The sequence below is a fragment of the Zasmidium cellare genome (assembly GCF_010093935.1).
Source record: "Zasmidium cellare ATCC 36951 unplaced genomic scaffold M409scaffold_4, whole genome shotgun sequence".
Lineage (NCBI taxonomy): Eukaryota > Fungi > Ascomycota > Dothideomycetes > Mycosphaerellales > Mycosphaerellaceae > Zasmidium > Zasmidium cellare.
Window position 1 is genome coordinate 61,580 of NW_022986948.1, and position 16,914 is coordinate 78,493.

At 54.2% G+C, this 16,914-nt stretch overlaps 6 protein-coding genes across 6 annotated transcripts; 3 read left to right on the forward strand and 3 right to left on the reverse strand.

Annotated features, from left to right (window-relative positions):
• Positions 1 to 45: 45 nt before the first annotated feature.
• M409DRAFT_63255 (uncharacterized protein) lies at positions 46 to 3,034 on the reverse strand (the record flags this gene model as incomplete). Its single annotated transcript, XM_033815502.1, has 2 exons — positions 46 to 2,751; positions 2,804 to 3,034. The coding sequence occupies 2 exons, from the start codon at positions 3,032 to 3,034 to the stop codon at positions 46 to 48; spliced, it is 2,937 nt and encodes a 978-aa protein (XP_033672504.1).
• A 491-nt stretch (positions 3,035 to 3,525) lies between these two features.
• M409DRAFT_63256 (uncharacterized protein) lies at positions 3,526 to 3,875 on the forward strand (the record flags this gene model as incomplete). The annotated part of the gene is made up of 2 exons (XM_033815503.1): positions 3,526 to 3,772; positions 3,823 to 3,875. The coding sequence occupies 2 exons, from the start codon at positions 3,526 to 3,528 to the stop codon at positions 3,873 to 3,875; spliced, it is 300 nt and encodes a 99-aa protein (XP_033672505.1).
• A 193-nt stretch (positions 3,876 to 4,068) lies between these two features.
• M409DRAFT_17854 (uncharacterized protein) lies at positions 4,069 to 4,849 on the reverse strand (the record flags this gene model as incomplete). The annotated part of the gene is made up of 2 exons (XM_033804248.1): positions 4,069 to 4,193; positions 4,249 to 4,849. The coding sequence occupies 2 exons, from the start codon at positions 4,847 to 4,849 to the stop codon at positions 4,069 to 4,071; spliced, it is 726 nt and encodes a 241-aa protein (XP_033672506.1).
• A 378-nt stretch (positions 4,850 to 5,227) lies between these two features.
• On the forward strand, positions 5,228 to 6,104 carry M409DRAFT_63258 (uncharacterized protein; the record flags this gene model as incomplete). Its single annotated transcript, XM_033815504.1, has 3 exons — positions 5,228 to 5,350; positions 5,404 to 5,697; positions 5,760 to 6,104. The coding sequence occupies 3 exons, from the start codon at positions 5,228 to 5,230 to the stop codon at positions 6,102 to 6,104; spliced, it is 762 nt and encodes a 253-aa protein (XP_033672507.1).
• A 308-nt stretch (positions 6,105 to 6,412) lies between these two features.
• M409DRAFT_17856 (uncharacterized protein) lies at positions 6,413 to 8,776 on the reverse strand (the record flags this gene model as incomplete). The annotated part of the gene is made up of 1 exon (XM_033804249.1): positions 6,413 to 8,776. The coding sequence occupies one exon, from the start codon at positions 8,774 to 8,776 to the stop codon at positions 6,413 to 6,415; it is 2,364 nt and encodes a 787-aa protein (XP_033672508.1).
• Positions 8,777 to 9,978: 1,202 nt separating this feature from the next.
• On the forward strand, positions 9,979 to 16,845 carry M409DRAFT_63259 (uncharacterized protein; the record flags this gene model as incomplete). The annotated part of the gene is made up of 4 exons (XM_033815505.1): positions 9,979 to 10,176; positions 11,371 to 12,815; positions 13,837 to 15,721; positions 15,769 to 16,845. The coding sequence occupies 4 exons, from the start codon at positions 9,979 to 9,981 to the stop codon at positions 16,843 to 16,845; spliced, it is 4,605 nt and encodes a 1,534-aa protein (XP_033672509.1).
• Between the last annotated feature and the right edge of the window lie 69 nt (positions 16,846 to 16,914).

The window sequence follows — 16,914 nt, forward strand, 5'->3', positions numbered from 1 at the left end:
CCGTCGTCTCTCGTCCCTCGTGTCGCATACGCTTTTTCGTGCCCTCTACCCAGAAAACCTAAACTTCGTAGCCTCCAATCTACCCAGGCCCTCTCTTGGCGCGACATTCCGCCGGCGATAGCTGTTGGTAAAGTCTTGCAGCAAAGTGCGCACTTTCCTAATCTCTCCGCTATCGATTCGCTGCTGGATATTCCTCAACAACCGCTCTTGCTCTTGAGGTGCAATGCTACCCTGGGGTAGCATCTGCACGGTCTTGGCTACCCACTGCCCGACCTCTCTCGGCATGAGCTGAAACATGGCGAGCAGCACGCCTGATGCGTCAGGGAAGCAGTCTTGTGGGAAGGTGTACATCATGCCGGTCATGCAGCGTTGGACGATGTTCTCGCCTTCGTCTACGATGAGTTTGCGAACAGTGTCCCTTACTTGAGGTGGGTTGGCTTGAAGCTTGTAGGTGCCGTCATTGGGGTCGAAGCCAGATGGCGGCGCCTCGTCCGATCCGTAGGCCAAGAAGTCGCGCAGGAAGTGCAGGGTAGCGATCAGCGGCTCTTCCTTGAGAAGCGTCAGGGCGGTCGAGGCGGCGGATAGAATCGACGACATGAGCGAGGATGCCACGATCTTGTTGGGATGGTAGAGCAGGACATCGGTCGACAATCTGAAGAAGTCCTCGATGACATCGGGAAGGTCTTCCGGTGGAAGGTCGTTCAGCGCACGCAGGAAGGTGGTGGCCTGAGACTCGTAGAAGACGTAGATCTGATCAGTGGTCTCGCGGGAGACGTAATCAGAAACGTCTGAAAACTCTCGCACGATGCTGTCAGTAGCCCAGAGGAAGCACCCTTGGCGGCTGGCAGTGAAGCCCGCGGACAACTTCTCGGCGAGCTGCGGTAGTAGTGGAGCAGTGTGGATGCGGTATGAGAGGACGATGTACCTCCAACACCTACACACGCGCTCAACGATGGGAACGAAGTCGATGAAGGCTTCGCAGATCGTTGCAAGCGTGCCAAATATCTCTCCGCAGTACTTCACCGCCGGATGATCTTTCGAAGGCTCGACGTATGGCGTGACCCACTGTATGAAGATCGTAAGGAGGTTGAGATGGTCTGCAATGGCTAGCTTCTGCTCTTTGTCTGTTGCAGCATTGGCCATGCTCATCAAGCGCTTCACAATCGGGTCGCAGCACAGCTTCATCGATTGGTAGAGTGTCTCGAGTGGCTGCTTCGCAAGAACAGAAGCAACACCTTCGGTGGTCTCCTCCTGACTGGTTGATGGTAGTGCCTCCAGGTTTGCCTCGTAGAATTGCTGGATTTGCGGCATGTAGCCCTTGAGCAGATCGGCACAGTCGTTGCAGAAGAATTTGAAGCTCAGTGCAGCCGCCCGAACGACCTCTTTTGAAGGGTGCTGGAAAGCACCCATGATGAAGTTGAGCTGGTCTTGCAGAGTGTCTGGGTGTTGTGCTGTCCACTCAGTGTATCGACCCAGCGCCATGACAGCTTGAAACCGCACCTTCTCTTGCTCTGGGATCTGAACAATGAGAGGAATGAGCCGCGGTAGCATGATATTCTCGTCTGGTGGAACTTGACGGCCCATAGCTCGCATGCTAAACAGCGGAGCCTCAAGTTCTTGCCAATTGGGTACGTTGCCTGCGCTCGCCTGGGACCCGTATTGGCTAACCCACTTCTCGATGAGCACATAGCTCTTCTGAAGACATTCTGTCACGCCAATAACCTCGCAGCAATCTTTGAGCACGTCGCCGAGCTGATGTCTGAATTCGCGGAATCGGTCCTCAGCTTCTCGGTCACCATCGAAGAGATCGGCGTCGTTGCCGTCCTCTGGCTTAGGATACTGCAGGTGCCGGATCATGATATCGACGAGAGCTGAGTAGACGTCGACGTACTGTAGTCGTGCCTCCATATACCGCTCCAAGGTGATGTACTGCTTGAGTTCATACCAGAAGTTGAAGGTTTGGTGCAACGCCTCACGGTCCTTGTCGCGCAAACAACATTCCAGAACAGATTCGACGAGAGGGCGGAAATCAACCGGTTGCCGTGCGATGAGTATCACCCAGGCTTCACCTGCTTCAGCGAAAACACGCGTGACGCCCTTTAGTGTCTCCCAGTCTTCCTCATCTGCGCACGCCTGTATCCGAGGCTTGAGCTGAGCGAGTCGTGGGAACAAGACTTTGATCGTGTCCATGTTCTCGTCCACCTCCCGTGTCTCTTTGAACACTGCGCATAAAGTCTCCACTGCTGCATCGAACGAGGTCTCCGACTGCACAGCCGTCATCACCACGTCCATCAATGGCGAGTTGACGATGTCGTTGAGTGGGACCTCTCGTATCCAGGATGTAATGCACTCCATGAGCTGCGGGTTCTTCTGTGCCTCGGGCGAGGAGGATGCATACTGCACGAGCAGGCGCAACACATGCTGTCCATTCTCTTCCAAGAGCTCAACCTGCCGCTTCTGCAATTCGTCTTCTGCCAAATTGATCTTCCGACCCTCTGTCACCTCTTCTGGCAATACGTGCAAGAACTCCAAAACGCACGATATGCCTGCCTGGTCACTACCCAACGCAGACACGACCGTTTGCAGGACCTCCTTCCAATCCAGCATAAGGATGGCCAGGTTTGCGAGACAGACACATAGCTGTGTGCGTATGGGTTTAGGGCCTTTGGCATAGGTTGCTACCACTGAGAGCAGTGTGTCTCGTAATTGCGGCAGCGATTCGCGGGGCAGTTGATGAAAATCGAAAACAATCTAGTGAAATCAGTTGAGCCTCCCAAACCACAACCCGACAAGCTTACCATACCTTTCCCTTCAACGTCGTTGCCGCAAACAACTTCGCCTCGTCTGTGGCGTCATACGATTGCAGTATAGCAAAAGTGGAGGTCCAGGCCTCTGAGGACTTCTGGAACTGCTCGAGGTAGGTATGTGCTTGACTCTTCTGCGACCGGTCCACGTTGCTAGACATGGTCGCCAGCGCTGAGAGAACAGGCGCAAAGGCCTGCTGGGCGCCGTTCATGGTCGCTGCCGTCGCCATGCTGGGTTCGAGTGGTGGGGTTGTGCTGTTGTTTCAGATGTCACGCTCCAGGTTCAATATGGGTGTGAGCATCGCTGAGTGAGCCGAGTCGATTGTTGTAGTGATTGGGTCGGTGTGCGAGAGGTAAAATACGGCGGTCTCGTGTTTGCTTGGGTGTTGATTGAAAGAGCAGCGCAGCAACGAAGCAAAAGTTGGCTTGTGACGACCCACGGCAGCGACGTTGGCGGGTGCGGCCCGCTGATTTTGGCTTTGGCGGAGCGCATGAACTTTCAAGCAACTGCGACAGCATCTTCGCGACAAAACCTTGTGACGAGTACAGAATAGCCTTCTACGGGTCGGAAAAAGCCATACTCAGCGAGCGAACGGCAACCCACGAATAAAGCACGCGACGCCACGAGCACCAGCGACGACAAACCGATCTCTCCACATCCCAGTCTGAGACTGAAAGACACAGCAACTCCTTCATCTTCCACGCAAAAGTCTAAGCAAACATGACGGGTCGCGGCGGTGGTGGTCAGCGGAAGGTCCTTCTTCCTCCCATCAACTTCATCTTCAAGCTCCTGCAACAACGCAACACAGTGCAGATTTGGCTATTCGAGCAGTTGGGCATTCGCATTGAAGGCAAGATCAGAGGATTCGACGAGTTCATGAACCTCGTCATCGACGAGGCGGTGGAGGTCAAGCAGCCAGGAAAGGGACAGACAGAGGCCGATGTGAAGGATGCCAGAAGAGAGCTGGGTGAGCAAAGACGCGGAAATAGACAAGGACGGTGTGCTAACAAGCTATAGGACAAATCCTGCTCAAGGGAGACAATGTGTGCCTCATTCAGAGTCTGGACTGAGATGGAGAGATAAGAAGGAGTACGTGACGAACATGGACGAAGACTTGCACCAAAGCACGAACGAGAGAGGCCGCAGCCACCTCCAGCCACCTCTCAGGGCCTCAAACGACGAGATGCGAAGGTGGAATGGGGAGGATGAACACGCTACAGAAGTGAGTAGCCCAAACACTCCCATGTAGCTGAAATGCAATGCTCATTGGGTATCTTCCGAAGTCAGCAAGCTCCCATCTCCGACGGCGACAGCGTCAACCTTCCAGTCCCATTCCTGCATAATCAGTTGGCCTGGTCCGATGATCTGCTCTGCGAGGCAAAGCCCGACTGCACTGCAGGTCAGCTTGGGGAGCAGCATTGCGCTCAGCGTTATATGACCCACCGAGGAAAGGCTTCGTGCGTTTCCCACCCGAGCAAAAGCGCGAAAGGTAATGGTCATAGAAACCAGCTCCGTGCCCCATTCTGTTCATGTCTCGATCAAACGCAACAGCGGGCACAACGATCAAGTCAAGACCGGCCAATTCTATGCCTTCCTTGTGTGCACCCTCGCTGCTGAGTGAAAGACCAACACCGCCCATGGCATTCTCCCTCACTTCTCTCCCTTCCTTTGGCAGCTTGGGAATGCCCCAGGAGTCTCTCTCCAGGCTCTCGTAGTCTTTGATCGACTCCAGACGCAGCATGTCCATGATTTTCTTCTTCGCCTTCTCATTTCCAACAGGATAGATGTAAGGCACGAAGACTTTCTTGTCATTCTCAAGCGCGTGTCGTACCAGTCTGTCAGTCTGTGCTTCGGCTGTTGGCATTGACAAGTATATGCCAACTCGCTTGGCTTGTTGAAACTGAGGGAGTGAAAGTATGACTTCTTGCGCTTTCTCGGATTGGACATTGACTTCATCGTCACTCAGTGCTGACAGCCTCGTCTTGAAGGCAGCACGCTGCACCTTCTTGGCTTCCTGCGCTTCTGATTTCCCGTGAGAAGCCATATTTCGGGTATGGCGAATGCTTTGAGGGCTCAAGAAACGACGGGGATGGATTGAGAGAGAGAATCGCGGCGATATCATAGTCTCATGACAATTCGATTTTCCACCCTGCTGCAAGCCATTCCGATGTTGTAGAACGTTTCGTGTGTAGTCGGGACTGGCAAAGTTCGACGTAGTGGCGACGCGGAATTGCGGCCGTCTGCGGCCGATTCTATTCTAGGGAGTAGTCGCAATCGCGACCCTCTCTTCAACAACTTCAACCTCACAAGACAACACCCACGAGACACACACCACACCAGATCGCTATCGCTCGCACTCCAGTCACTCGCTTTTACACTCCTTTGCCCGCGCATTCGGCGATAGTATCCACCCACCGCGACAATGCTGCTCTACTACTCCCTGGCCACCTTCCTCTCCGTGGCATCACTCTCCAACGCTCAAACATGGCCGACTAACCTCATTGGCACCTGGTCTACGAAGTCAAACAAGACACTCACTGGACCGGTATGTCAAATTCAAAGTTGTTGGGCACGCGACACCTTCTGACATAGACACAGGGATTCTACGACCCGCTCAACGACAAATTCATCGAGCCTGACCGAACAGGCATTTCCTACTCCTTCACGAGTGACGGCCACTACGAGGAAGCCTACTACCGCGCTATCGCAAACCCTCAAAACCCTGCGTGTCCCGGGGGTATCATGCAATGGCAGCACGGCGGTTGGGTCATGAATGCGAATGGCAGTCTGAGTCTGACACCAATTGCGGTGGACGGCCGACAACTTCTCAGCAAACCCTGTGACTATGAAAAGGGTATTTACACACGATACAACCAGTCTGAGCTGTTCAAGGTAAGGGCATATTTCAAGAGTCAGAGCCCAGGAAGGTGTAGACGCTGATCGCACAACCACAGCAATACGAAGTCCTCACCGACCCCTACCACGGTATCCCTCGCCTGAACCTCTACGAATTCGACGGCACGCCCATGCAACCTATGTACCTCGTCTACTCGCCGCCCGAGATGCTTCCTACTACGACCCTGAACCCCACTACCGCAAGCGCCACTGCGACGGGCAAATCGAAGAGAGGTCTTAGTCAAGAGGCGCCAATCAATTGGAAGCTGAACTTTGAGCAAAAGCAGGCGGTTGATATGGCTCACATGATCAACGCGGACAGATTGTGGTGGATTGGCTTGGCGTTCACGGGCATTGGCGGTTTGCTGTACTTCGGTCCTAGGAGGCTGGGTCTGCGATTGTAAGAGTGGCTTTGAGCAAGTGAAATGCGATTGGGCAGGGAGAATGAGGCGTCAGGTGGAGACACTGTGGGATCGAGGCGTTGTGCATACACGAGGAGTTTGGGATAGGGACACTGACTGGTACGGCATAAATCGTTGCCGTCGTTTCTGCCAGTAATTACGCTATATGTAGCTAACCGCCGAATACGATATATCAGCGCAGGTAGCTAACAATGATGAAAAAGTAAGAAGTCAACTTTTGTGTCATTCTTGGATCTCATAATGGTCGTGTCGTCTGGTCCGCTAATGGTACATCTCTCCTCTCACGTCTTTCACTTGGCTCTCGCATGGGGAGGAACACCGTTCTTCCCCTTGCCGACTCGCAACGACCGCCCATCTTGGACCTCGTTGTTGAACTCCTTCGCAGCCTTCATATCGCCCACGCCATCCCATCCTGCCGGAGCTCCACCACTGGCCTCCTTGTCCTTGATCTCCGATGGATTCGGCGCCAACCCACCGCTCTCCTTCGGCTCCGGCCCCCAAGGATTCGACGCAGCCTGACCACCCCAACCCGAAGCAGTCTCCGCAGCACTCTCCTTCCCCTTCGTCTCCCACGGCCTCACCCCATGCGTATGACTCTTATCCTTCCTAAACGCCACCGCCGCCGACTTCTTCGCCTCCATGTCCGCCTTCCTCAGATGCGCATTCGCGCTTTTCAGCTGCGGGTTATTGAAGCTGGGCTTGACGAACGTCGTGGACTTCTTGGCCTGTGCTTCGGCCTCGGTGAGGTTGAAACTGGCCCATTGCTCACGTTGGAGTTGCTTGGGGTTTGGGGGTGGTGGGTGGACGGGGTCGAGCTCGATGGGGGCGTCATCGTGGGGGATCGTGTCGTCGAGGGTGGGGAGGGTTTCGATGTCGTCCACGGTTGGAGTTGGGTTGGGATTGGTGTAGGTTGAAGGGGGAGCTGGTCGGGCCACAGTCCTCTTGATACCATTTCGCTTGGCCAGCTTCATGGGGTTCTTCTTGATCTTGACGAGCATGTCATAGAAGCCCGTGTCGTAGTTGGTGCACTCGAGGTACTCCCACCAGAGACGAAGACCGGGCTCGACGTCCGAGTCTGGGTTCTTGAAGGCGTTGAAGATGGCATCCGAGGTGAGCATGCTGGTGTGCATGCGTGATTCCTTCTGCCAGTCTTTCGACTCCTTGGCGTATTCGTGGAGGGCGTTTGTGACACGACGCTCAGTGCCGCCAGCACCGCTGTCTCCGCCTGTGGCTGCTGTTGCTGGGGTGTTGATGGCGGAGTCGGTTGGGAAGGGTCCTTCGTATTCAGGCTGAGGCCAGAAGTGCTTCTGCAACGCACGAGTGACCCACTCTGGACGACCTGTCTCACTGAGGTGGTCTGCCCATTGACGTAGAGTGCGCTCTGGAATGTGGTCGATCAGCGAGTCGTAGCCAACCTTGTCGGAGTATCGCGTCTGGCTGTAGTTGCCGTAATATCGATACTGATTCGCTCCATCCTCCTTGATGAAGACCGGACAGTTCATGTAGTTGTCTGGCATTGGCGCGTGTTCGGTTGGCGTCTCATTGAAGAACGCCGTAAGCTTTGCACCATGCTGACCTAGTGACTGTGGGATGAATGGCTCGCGGTCGTGGTCGAGAATCCAGTAGGCCTTGCTAGGGAGTATGGAGTCCCCGCTCTCGAAGTAAAATCCCGATGACCAGAAAGAACCGCCAAGGTTATCGTGGAGGAATTGGAAGGTGAAGGTCTCCTTGTGATCTGGTATGTCGAAAGTGATGGGTAACATGTTCCGGACTGTGACTGGAGACCATTTTGGCGCTGAAGCGGGGTTTGGTGGTGCTTCATTGACCTTGTTCGAGGTCGAACCTTCGAGGACTGAATCCACCTTGCTAGCTGGAGTCACTGGCAAGGGTTCCTCGGGGGCCTTGATCTGCACAGTACGAGCTGGACGATGAGTAGGGGTGTTTGCCAAAGTATCCCGAGGCTCTGCACTCGTCGAGGCTTGGGTTTGGAGGGAGCTACAGTGTGTCTTCTGGACGTGGTCGACCAGCTCTTCGATGGAGTCGTAGGCTTGATCGCAGCAAGCGAACGCGGCAGGCGTTGACACTGGCTCCGTCGATGTGCCCGGATTCTCCTCAAACAGCTTTCTCTGAGGCACGGAGTAGACTTCACCGCCCAGAGCTGCTGCTTGCTGACGGAGTCGCAAAGCCACCTCCTCCCTCTCATCTGCCTCCAGCCTGTACGCCTTCACAAGCTCGTCAGTGCTGAAGTTGTTCAGCATATCCTCAGTCGGAGAGTAGTCGAAGTTCCTCATCGTGTACTCTGGCGCAGGAGAGCTGTCCCTCGACTTGCTCAGCTCGAGCTCTCTGATTTTCCGCTCCAGAGTAGTCATGTCGTTCTTGAACACCATCCGAATCTCTTGGATGTCCTGGGTGTTCTGGTTGGTGAGACGATGCATGTGGACCATATCGCTCGTATGTGAGACGTCCATGCCGACGATATACCTCTGCACCTCTTGCAAGCCCGTTATTCGTGGAGTAGTCTGGTATCGCTTCATCTCCATCTCGGCTCCGTCGAGTTGGAAGTTTGGAGTGGTAGAGCTGAGGAGCGAGTTCGACTGGTCGTTGTTAGGAGGATCCGCCCAGCGCGACGCCGAGAGGCCGTGGTAATGTGCCATGCTGAATAGCGAGGTCTGGATGGATCAAAGTCTGAAAGTCAGTTTTGGGGCTGTGTGTTGATGTTAGAGTATGAGTAGAGTGACCTTGAAGTCTGTAAGTAAGAGCCCAGCGGCTTGCCCAATGCTTCTGAAGTGGCAGCCTGTGATTGTCAAATCGACAATAGCAGCTGCCTGCTTCAGATGATAATCTTCTCCACGTGAAAAGCTGTCTAGCCTCTGAACCGCTCAAAGAGACCACCGAAATCAAAAGAACGTCTTACCAATTGGTTGCAAAGTTCGGTCAAGATGTCGAAGAGCCTGAACTTCGTAGTGATGTAGCTCCTGTACGTCACTCTCCTCAGGAGCTTCAATGCTCAGGGCAGAAGCCTTGTTGAGCTCTGGAGGCTTGGATGACCAGAGAAGGAGGAAGCAGGCAAGGGAATGTCCGAATAGCTTTGCTTGATGTTGGTGTGTGGTTGTAGAAGGGACGGAGGCAACAGAAGAATTCGTCTCTTAAATATTGTGCCGGCGTGAGAGCGCACATGCTGCCCCACAGGGCGGGAATTGTTTCGTCCCGCTCAGGCCGTGACGCTAGCGTTGGGCTTGCATGTGATCGTATCATTTGCGGTGGGAGGAGAGAGTGAAGCCTGGCAGAGCTCGCCAGCAGCCAACAATGTTTATACCTGTCCATTCAATTTCACCATATATATGTGCATAGCTTCAACAATATAGAGCACATGCCACGCTGATATAACAGGTCAGTCGAATTGACCTTGACAAGGACAATATCTGACGGTCGGTAATGGCCTGCACAGGTCTGAGTGCCCAACCATGAGAAATTTAGTCTTGAAAGGGATTGAGGAAGACATAATATCAGAGCCCGCGGGACGTCATGAAGAACAGCCCATTTTTAGAGAAGATCGCAAAAACCACGACACGCGTTGACGGAGCATGGCAGCAGAAGCAACCTCGAGGTGTGGTCAAAGAAATAGAGTTCTCGCCACGGATCCTTCCGCTGCAGGGACGACGTCAGAGATCCGGAGCCGAGCTCAAGTCCAGTCGCGTGTCTGCTGAGGAGAAGTCGAGCTCGAGTGAATCGTTCTTTGATCCTCAACTACTGTCGTGCTTCTCGAATCCTCTTTCACAGACCTCGTCGCGATGATAGATAAACTTCCTCCAACGCAGTCTGTTGATCACCGTATCCAGAGATAGCACACGCAACCATGCCGCCAGCCAAATCGCTCGACGCGAAAGCCGATGCTGCCAGTGTACGAGAACGTCAGGTCGCCGCAGCAGCACACGCGAGGAGCAGGAAGAATAACGGAGCAGCGGCGCAACAGAATGGCGGTAGTAGTCTGAAAGAGGTGGCCCTTATCAATGCGGATGTTGGACAGGCTGCACAACCAAGTCAAGGAACAGGAGTGAGTGGCAGGATATCTCTACGACCTTTCGAGACAGTGCTGATGAGTCTGTTCACCAGATGGAATGGAACAGGGCATCGATACAACTCCTCAATACCTACCGTGTCTCCCATAACCTCTCCACGCCAGCAGCCTTCACCTCGCCTTTACGTCAGGCTCTCCTCACGAACCCTGGAATCGGACGGCAGTCACCCACAATGGCGCGAAAGAGGGACCAGAGGCGTGTTTCTAAAGATCAATTGGCGTTAGCAGTACGGAAGAACTTCAATGGTGCGGCTGTGAGCGAAATCGATGTCGTGGTTGAGTTGGTGTACAAAGTGCGGAACCAAGGTGAGACACCCCAGCTGTGGTGCGTTAGAGACGTGTTCTCCTCGATCCAGCCTTCTACAATTCGCATTGTCTTGGGGACGTTGCTGATCTTGCGTGCAGACAAGACGTTTAGGATGCGTTCGGCACCCAGCACTTCGAGGAAACAATCATAGCCGTCGACCATGCGCTATTGCTACACTGCGATGACATTAAAATTCGGCCGATAATTTGGACCTTTATGAGAAACAGCCTTGGACATACGGGGGCAAGGGCGTTTGGCGAAGGACATTGGTGTCCAGGATGACAACAACGACATCGCTGTGGGATTTGTTGATATGGACTTGCTCTTCACTTCGGCGTTATCGATATCGAGCAAAGCTGCTCTTCTTGGTTGCATGTTTCGGGGCGTTCTGAGTGGCTCCTTGATAGAAGAAGTGGTATAGATTAACAATATGGACATTTCATCATTCATCAAATACCCAAATCTGTACAAGAACAGTGTTGTGAAAAAGTTCCGTCTCGTCGGGAATGTTCTCGACGGCTGCTCGGATGATCCTCGGCAGAGACTTTTCCTCGACCAACGACATTCGTCGAATCCCGTGTCTCGTTTTAATCATTTCTAGTTCACAACACACACGTTCAACTCATCAAGGTGAATTGATTCCTCTAATCCTCGCGATGAGCTTAGCATCGCCCGCCCTCATACCAAAGGCGGCGACGCCTCTGCGGATCCTCGCAGCGAGTCGACCAACCCATCGATACCCGCAAGACCGCCAGCAGACGTGCGCATACCATCAGCGCAGTTTCGCCGACACATCACCACGCGACCACCACCGATACAGAACACAAAGTCACAGCCGCACGAACCATGAACGGACACAACAGCAGCGCCGAAGCTTTCACGCCTCATCTCCATCCCTCGCGACGAAAGATCCCTACAAAGCCTTAGGAGTGGAGAAAGGAGCCTCTTCGGGCGAGATCAAGAAAGCCTACTATGGCATGGCGAAGAAGTATCACCCCGATACGAACAAAGACCCCAAAGCGAAGGAGAAGTTCGCCGAGGCGCAGTCGGCGTATGAGATTTTGAGTGATTCGAAGAAGAAGGAGATGTATGATCAGTATGGCTCCGCGGCGTTCGATCAGAATGGAGGGTTTGATCCATCGGGTGGCGCTGGAGCAGGGCCTGGTGGAAACCCATTCGCTGGAGCGAGTGGCTTTGGAGGGTTTGGTGGTGCAGGAGGAGGGTTTGGAGCGGAGTTCAATTTCGAGGATTTGTTCTCTGCGTTTGGGGCCGGTGGGGCGAGGAGGGCGAGGAGAGGAGGGCCATTTCAGGAGGAGGCCATGGTGGGGGAGAATATTGAGGTGCAGACGAATATCAGTTTTATGGATGCTGCGAAGGGTGTGCAGAAGGATATTGTTATTACGCCGCTCGTGCAGTGTAAGACTTGTAGTGGGAGTGGGTTGAAGAAGGGGGCGAGCAGGAGTGCGTGTAAGAGCTGCGATGGGACAGGTACAAGGGTGCATTTCATGCAAGGAGGATTCCAGATGGCGAGTACGTGTGGTACGTGTGGTGGGACTGGTCAGCAGGTACCAAAGGGCAGTGAGTGTGGGACTTGTCGAGGAAATGGCGCTGTGAGGGAGAAGAGGACAGTCACGGTGGATATTCCTGGAGGTGTTGAGGATGGGATGAGGCTGCGAGTGATGGGAGAAGGAGATTATCCGCCCACTGGAACTGCTGCAAACCCGAGCGCAAGTACACAGAAGGGAGATCTTTACGTCTTCATTCGCGTGGCGCCTGATTCGAAGTTCTCGCGGAATGGATCGGACATTCTTTACACTGCCAGCATACCGCTGACCACCGCGGTGCTTGGAGGCGAGATCGTTGTACCGACCCTGGATGGGGAGGTCAAGGTCAAGGTTGCTACTGGAACAGGCACTGGTGATAAGATCACAATGCCTGGTATGGGTATGGAGAAGTTGAGCTCAAGACGCGGCAACAATGGCGACCTGCGAGTCGAGTTCAAGGTCCAGATGCCGAAGTACCTGTCTGTCAACCAACGAACGATCCTGGAGATGCTGGCAGACGAGATGGGCGACAAGAGTGCGAAGCGGATCATGAACTTGAACAACCTCAAGCACGCTCCGCCAGCATCGAGTAACTCAAGCTCGACCCCTGACTCGAAAGGCGAAGACCACAAGAATGAAGGCTTCTTGAAGAACCTATGGCACAACATCAGCGGCCAACATGACGAATCGAATCAAGACGGCAAGCCTCAACAAAAGAACAACGAGCAGCAAGACGACGAGCCGAAGAAGGCATCCGGGTCCGGGTCTGGATGAGTGTGAAGAAAAATAAAAGATCTGTACAGAATGGAGTTTTGCGGGATTTTGCTTGCATGGCTGTGCATTATTAGATGGCGTTCTGGATGACCGCGACGGCTGCGTATGTGCTTGCGAGTACGACAAGGACCACTTCGCGGCGGAGAAGAAGGAGAAAGAAGAGTTGTATAGAGTGTGTACAGTAAAGTATTTGCGTGGTTTGTCTTTGATTAGACAATCTCGACTCTGGCCTTCGTGTTAGGCGCTGAAAATATGTTTGCTCGATCTGACTGCTACTCCCTCAGACAATACTGTCTCGTTGTTCTTTCGATGCGAGTGATTGATAGAGTATCCTGTCGCGCTTAACAAGCGCCAGTAGCCGCGTGACTGGCGAGAGGTGTGTGAGCATGGCCGGCGCTTCGAAGGTCGAGTCACCAAGGCATGTCTCCTCGCTGAGTGGTCGGTCTAAGCCTCGGGCGTCTTCCTGCGACACACTCGCAAGCGGTGACGAAGGTGGTGTGTCTGAAGTGAATGAGGTAGACGCCGTGTTGAGAAGAAAAGTACATAGTTAAATGCAGGCCTGGTTCCTGCGGCCACCTCAGCCAGCTTCCCGAGTCTCCAGCATCGTGGGGCTCAGCAACGTCACCTCCACTACTCGCCTGCTCAACTGTGCATGCTGCATGCATATCGCTTCTGGGCGCACTGTACCACACCACCAGCATACCACGAAGTTAAACACCGTATTGGCCGAGTGTAATCTGGACGAGCGAGTTGGGGCCAACCTGACGAAGCAGACGGGACGTAATTCGCCAAACGTCGCACAGGATCTCATCCCATCTCGTTTGCGGGTGCCTTGCGATCACATGGCTGCGCGGTGAAGAAAAGAGCAAGGATCCAGATTAAGAGTCCCAGCGCAGAGCATACGTGGTCGGTCCCCATTGCCTGGCTGGAAGAAAGCGATTCGAACTACATATACCGACCTCGAGGCATACGAAACCCCCCAATGTTGCCTATACGGCCTGGGCTAAGCAGGCAGCTCAGCGCGCAAGCCATGGCGGTCCCCATGATCAGCACTCCTCTGAAGCAGACGAACGAAATTGACTGGGTGCAACCCATCAAGCAGCACATCCGCAGCGCCTACGGCGATGACCCCGAGCGATACAATGACGAGTGCGCGCAGCTCAACCGTCTACGGCAGGACATGCGAGGAGCTGGTAAGGACAGCGCGGCAGGGAGGGATTTGCTGTACAGGTATTACGGGCAACTCGAACTGCTGGACTTGCGGTTCCCGGTGGATGAGAACCACATCAAGATCAGCTTCACGTGGTTTGATGCATTCACGCATAAGCCTACGAGCCAGTACTCGCTGGCGTATGAGAAGGCGAGCATCATCTTCAATATCTCGGCGGTGTTGAGCTGTCATGCGGCGAATCAGAATCGGCATGAGGATACTGGGTTGAAGACGGCGTATCATTCGTTTCAGGCGAGTGCGGGCATGTTCACGTACATCAATGAGAACTTCCTGCACGCGCCTTCGACTGATCTGAGTCGGGAGACGGTCAAGACGTTGATCAATATCATGCTGGCGCAGGGGCAAGAGGTGTTTATTGAGAAGCAGGTCGTGGACAAGAAGAAGCCTGGGTTGATTGCGAAGTTGGCGGCGCAGGCGGCGTATTTGTATGCTCAGGCCGTGGATGGCGTGCAGGAGAATGTTTCAAGAGCGGTGTTCGAGCGTGTCTGGCTACTTTTCGTCCAGATCAAGCAACATCACATGGCGAGCGTGGCGCAATACTACCAGGCCGTGGCGGACTACGAGGCAAACAAGTACGGCGAAGCCATTAGTCGGCTACAGGCCGCCGCGAATGCCAGCAAGGAGGCTAGCAGGAGTGCGAATGCGTTCCCAGGAAGTGTGCCGTCTAACAGCAACCTCAGTTCGGAAACGGGTTCGATATTGGTGGATGTGACGAAGAAGCAGACCGCGTCGATACAGGAATTACTGGCCGAGTACAACCGAGACAACGACATGATCTACCACCAGCCCGTACCTTCAGAGACCAATCTCCCCAGCATACCGAAGCTGCCTGCGGCAAAAGCGATCCCGGTCAGTGAGCTCTACCAGGGCCAGGATATCCAGAGGATCATAGGACCAGACATTTTCCAGCGAATCGTCCCCATGTCGGTGACGGAGAGTGCGAGTCTGTACGATGAGGAGAAGGCGAAGATGGTACGAGCGGAGGCTGAGAGGGTGGAGACGGCGGATGATGAGCTTGCCACTTCGTTAGACTACCTCAAGCTACCTGGTAGTCTCAACATCCTCAAAGGAGCCGTCGATCAGGATTCTCTGAGCGTAGATGAAGACTTCCGGAATTGGTGCGGAGAACTGGCGGGTCACAGTCCGTTCGGGCCGGTATTCGATCGACTACGAGACGACAAACAGAACATCATGTCCACTTTAGACAACAGCATGAAACAGCTGGATATGGAGGAGTCTGTGTGCGAGAAGATGAGGAGCAAGTACGGGCCGGAATGGACACAGCAGCCTTCCAGTCGATTGACGCAGACTCTAAGGACCGATGCGAGAAGTTATCGATCTGCGGTGGAAGAAGCGTCGACGAGTGATGCGCAGCTATACAGCACGTTCAGGCAGTACGAGTCTGATCTCGATGAGATGCGATCGGCCGGCGAGACTGATGAGGCGGATGTGCTGTATCAACGGGCGATGATCAAGGCGGGTGCTGGGAAGAAGGGCGTGACGAGTCCTGGCGCTGGTGATGAGGGCAACCTGCTGGACGACGACTTTGCCGATGAGAGTCGGCAATCTGTCGCTGAGCAGATTGAGCGGGTTGAGACGTTGCTAAATAAGCTCCAGTTGGTGAAGAGGGAACGGGCGCAAGTGCTGAAGGATCTTAAGGAGAAGGTGAGTAGTACATTGCTGAAGCATAGTGACCATACTGATTATACTAGATACACAACGACGATATCAGCAACGTGCTCATCCTCAACAAGAAGGCCATCACTAACCAGGAGAGTCAGCTATTCAAGTCAGAGCTTGAGAAGTTCAGGCCGCACCAGAACCGAATCCTGCAGGCTGTGCACAAGCAGCAGTCCCTTATGAAGGAACTGACACGGACGTACTCTGAATTGCTACAAGACAAGCGGGTCCGAGGCGAGCAGAACAAGTACGAGGCCTTCTCACGGCAGCGGAATTCCGTCTTGAGCAAATACCGGAAAGTCTACCAAGCCTACAAGGATCTGCAGGCTGGCTTATCAAGAGCGCAGCAATTCTACGATGAGATGAAAGAGACGGTCGACAGCTTGAAGAAGAATGTCGACTCTTTTGTGGAGAACCGGAGATCAGAAGGAGGCCAGCTCCTTGGTGCTATTGAAGCTGCGAAAGGGAGCGGTGCTGATAGGGAGCAGGCGAGGCTGAAGGAGCTCATGGAACGTATGAGTGTCAGTCCGACGACTGGGCCGTCTGGACACTCGCCTGCACCTGGCTTTGGCGACCAGCGAAATTCTACTCAGCGGCCGGCCCCCATCCAGTCCCAAGCAAGCTACGGATCACAAGCAACCTACAACCCAGCCACTAGCCCGCCGATCACACCTCGATACCAATCCAACGGCATGCAGTCACCGGCTCCATACCCAACCTACCAGCAACAACAGCAACAGCCCTCAAACAGCCAGTACAACCCCACCTCCTACGGCGCAATATCCCCACCAGCACACCAGCAATACTTCTCCCCGCCACCAAACCAACAATACAACAACTACCAGCAACCAGCGACAACGCAGTACGGACAGCAACCTCAATCTCAGCCGCAATACGGCGGACAGAACGTCCCACCAGGTTGGCAACCTCCTCCACCCCCTCCCGGTCCACCCCCGAGCCAAGACTACAGCGCCATGCAAGCGAGCCAGTACCCTTCTGGCGCGGGCGGGTACGCGCAGGATCCGAGGAGGAACGGGCAGACGCAGCAGCAGGCTAGCGGAGGGGGAGCGGGAGGGGATCCTTGGGCCGGATTAAGTGCGTGGAAGTGAGTGTGTGGTTCTTTGACAGAGAGAGAGGCATGGCGTGGCGTTTGTTCGGAATCGGGAAGTCGTTATGTG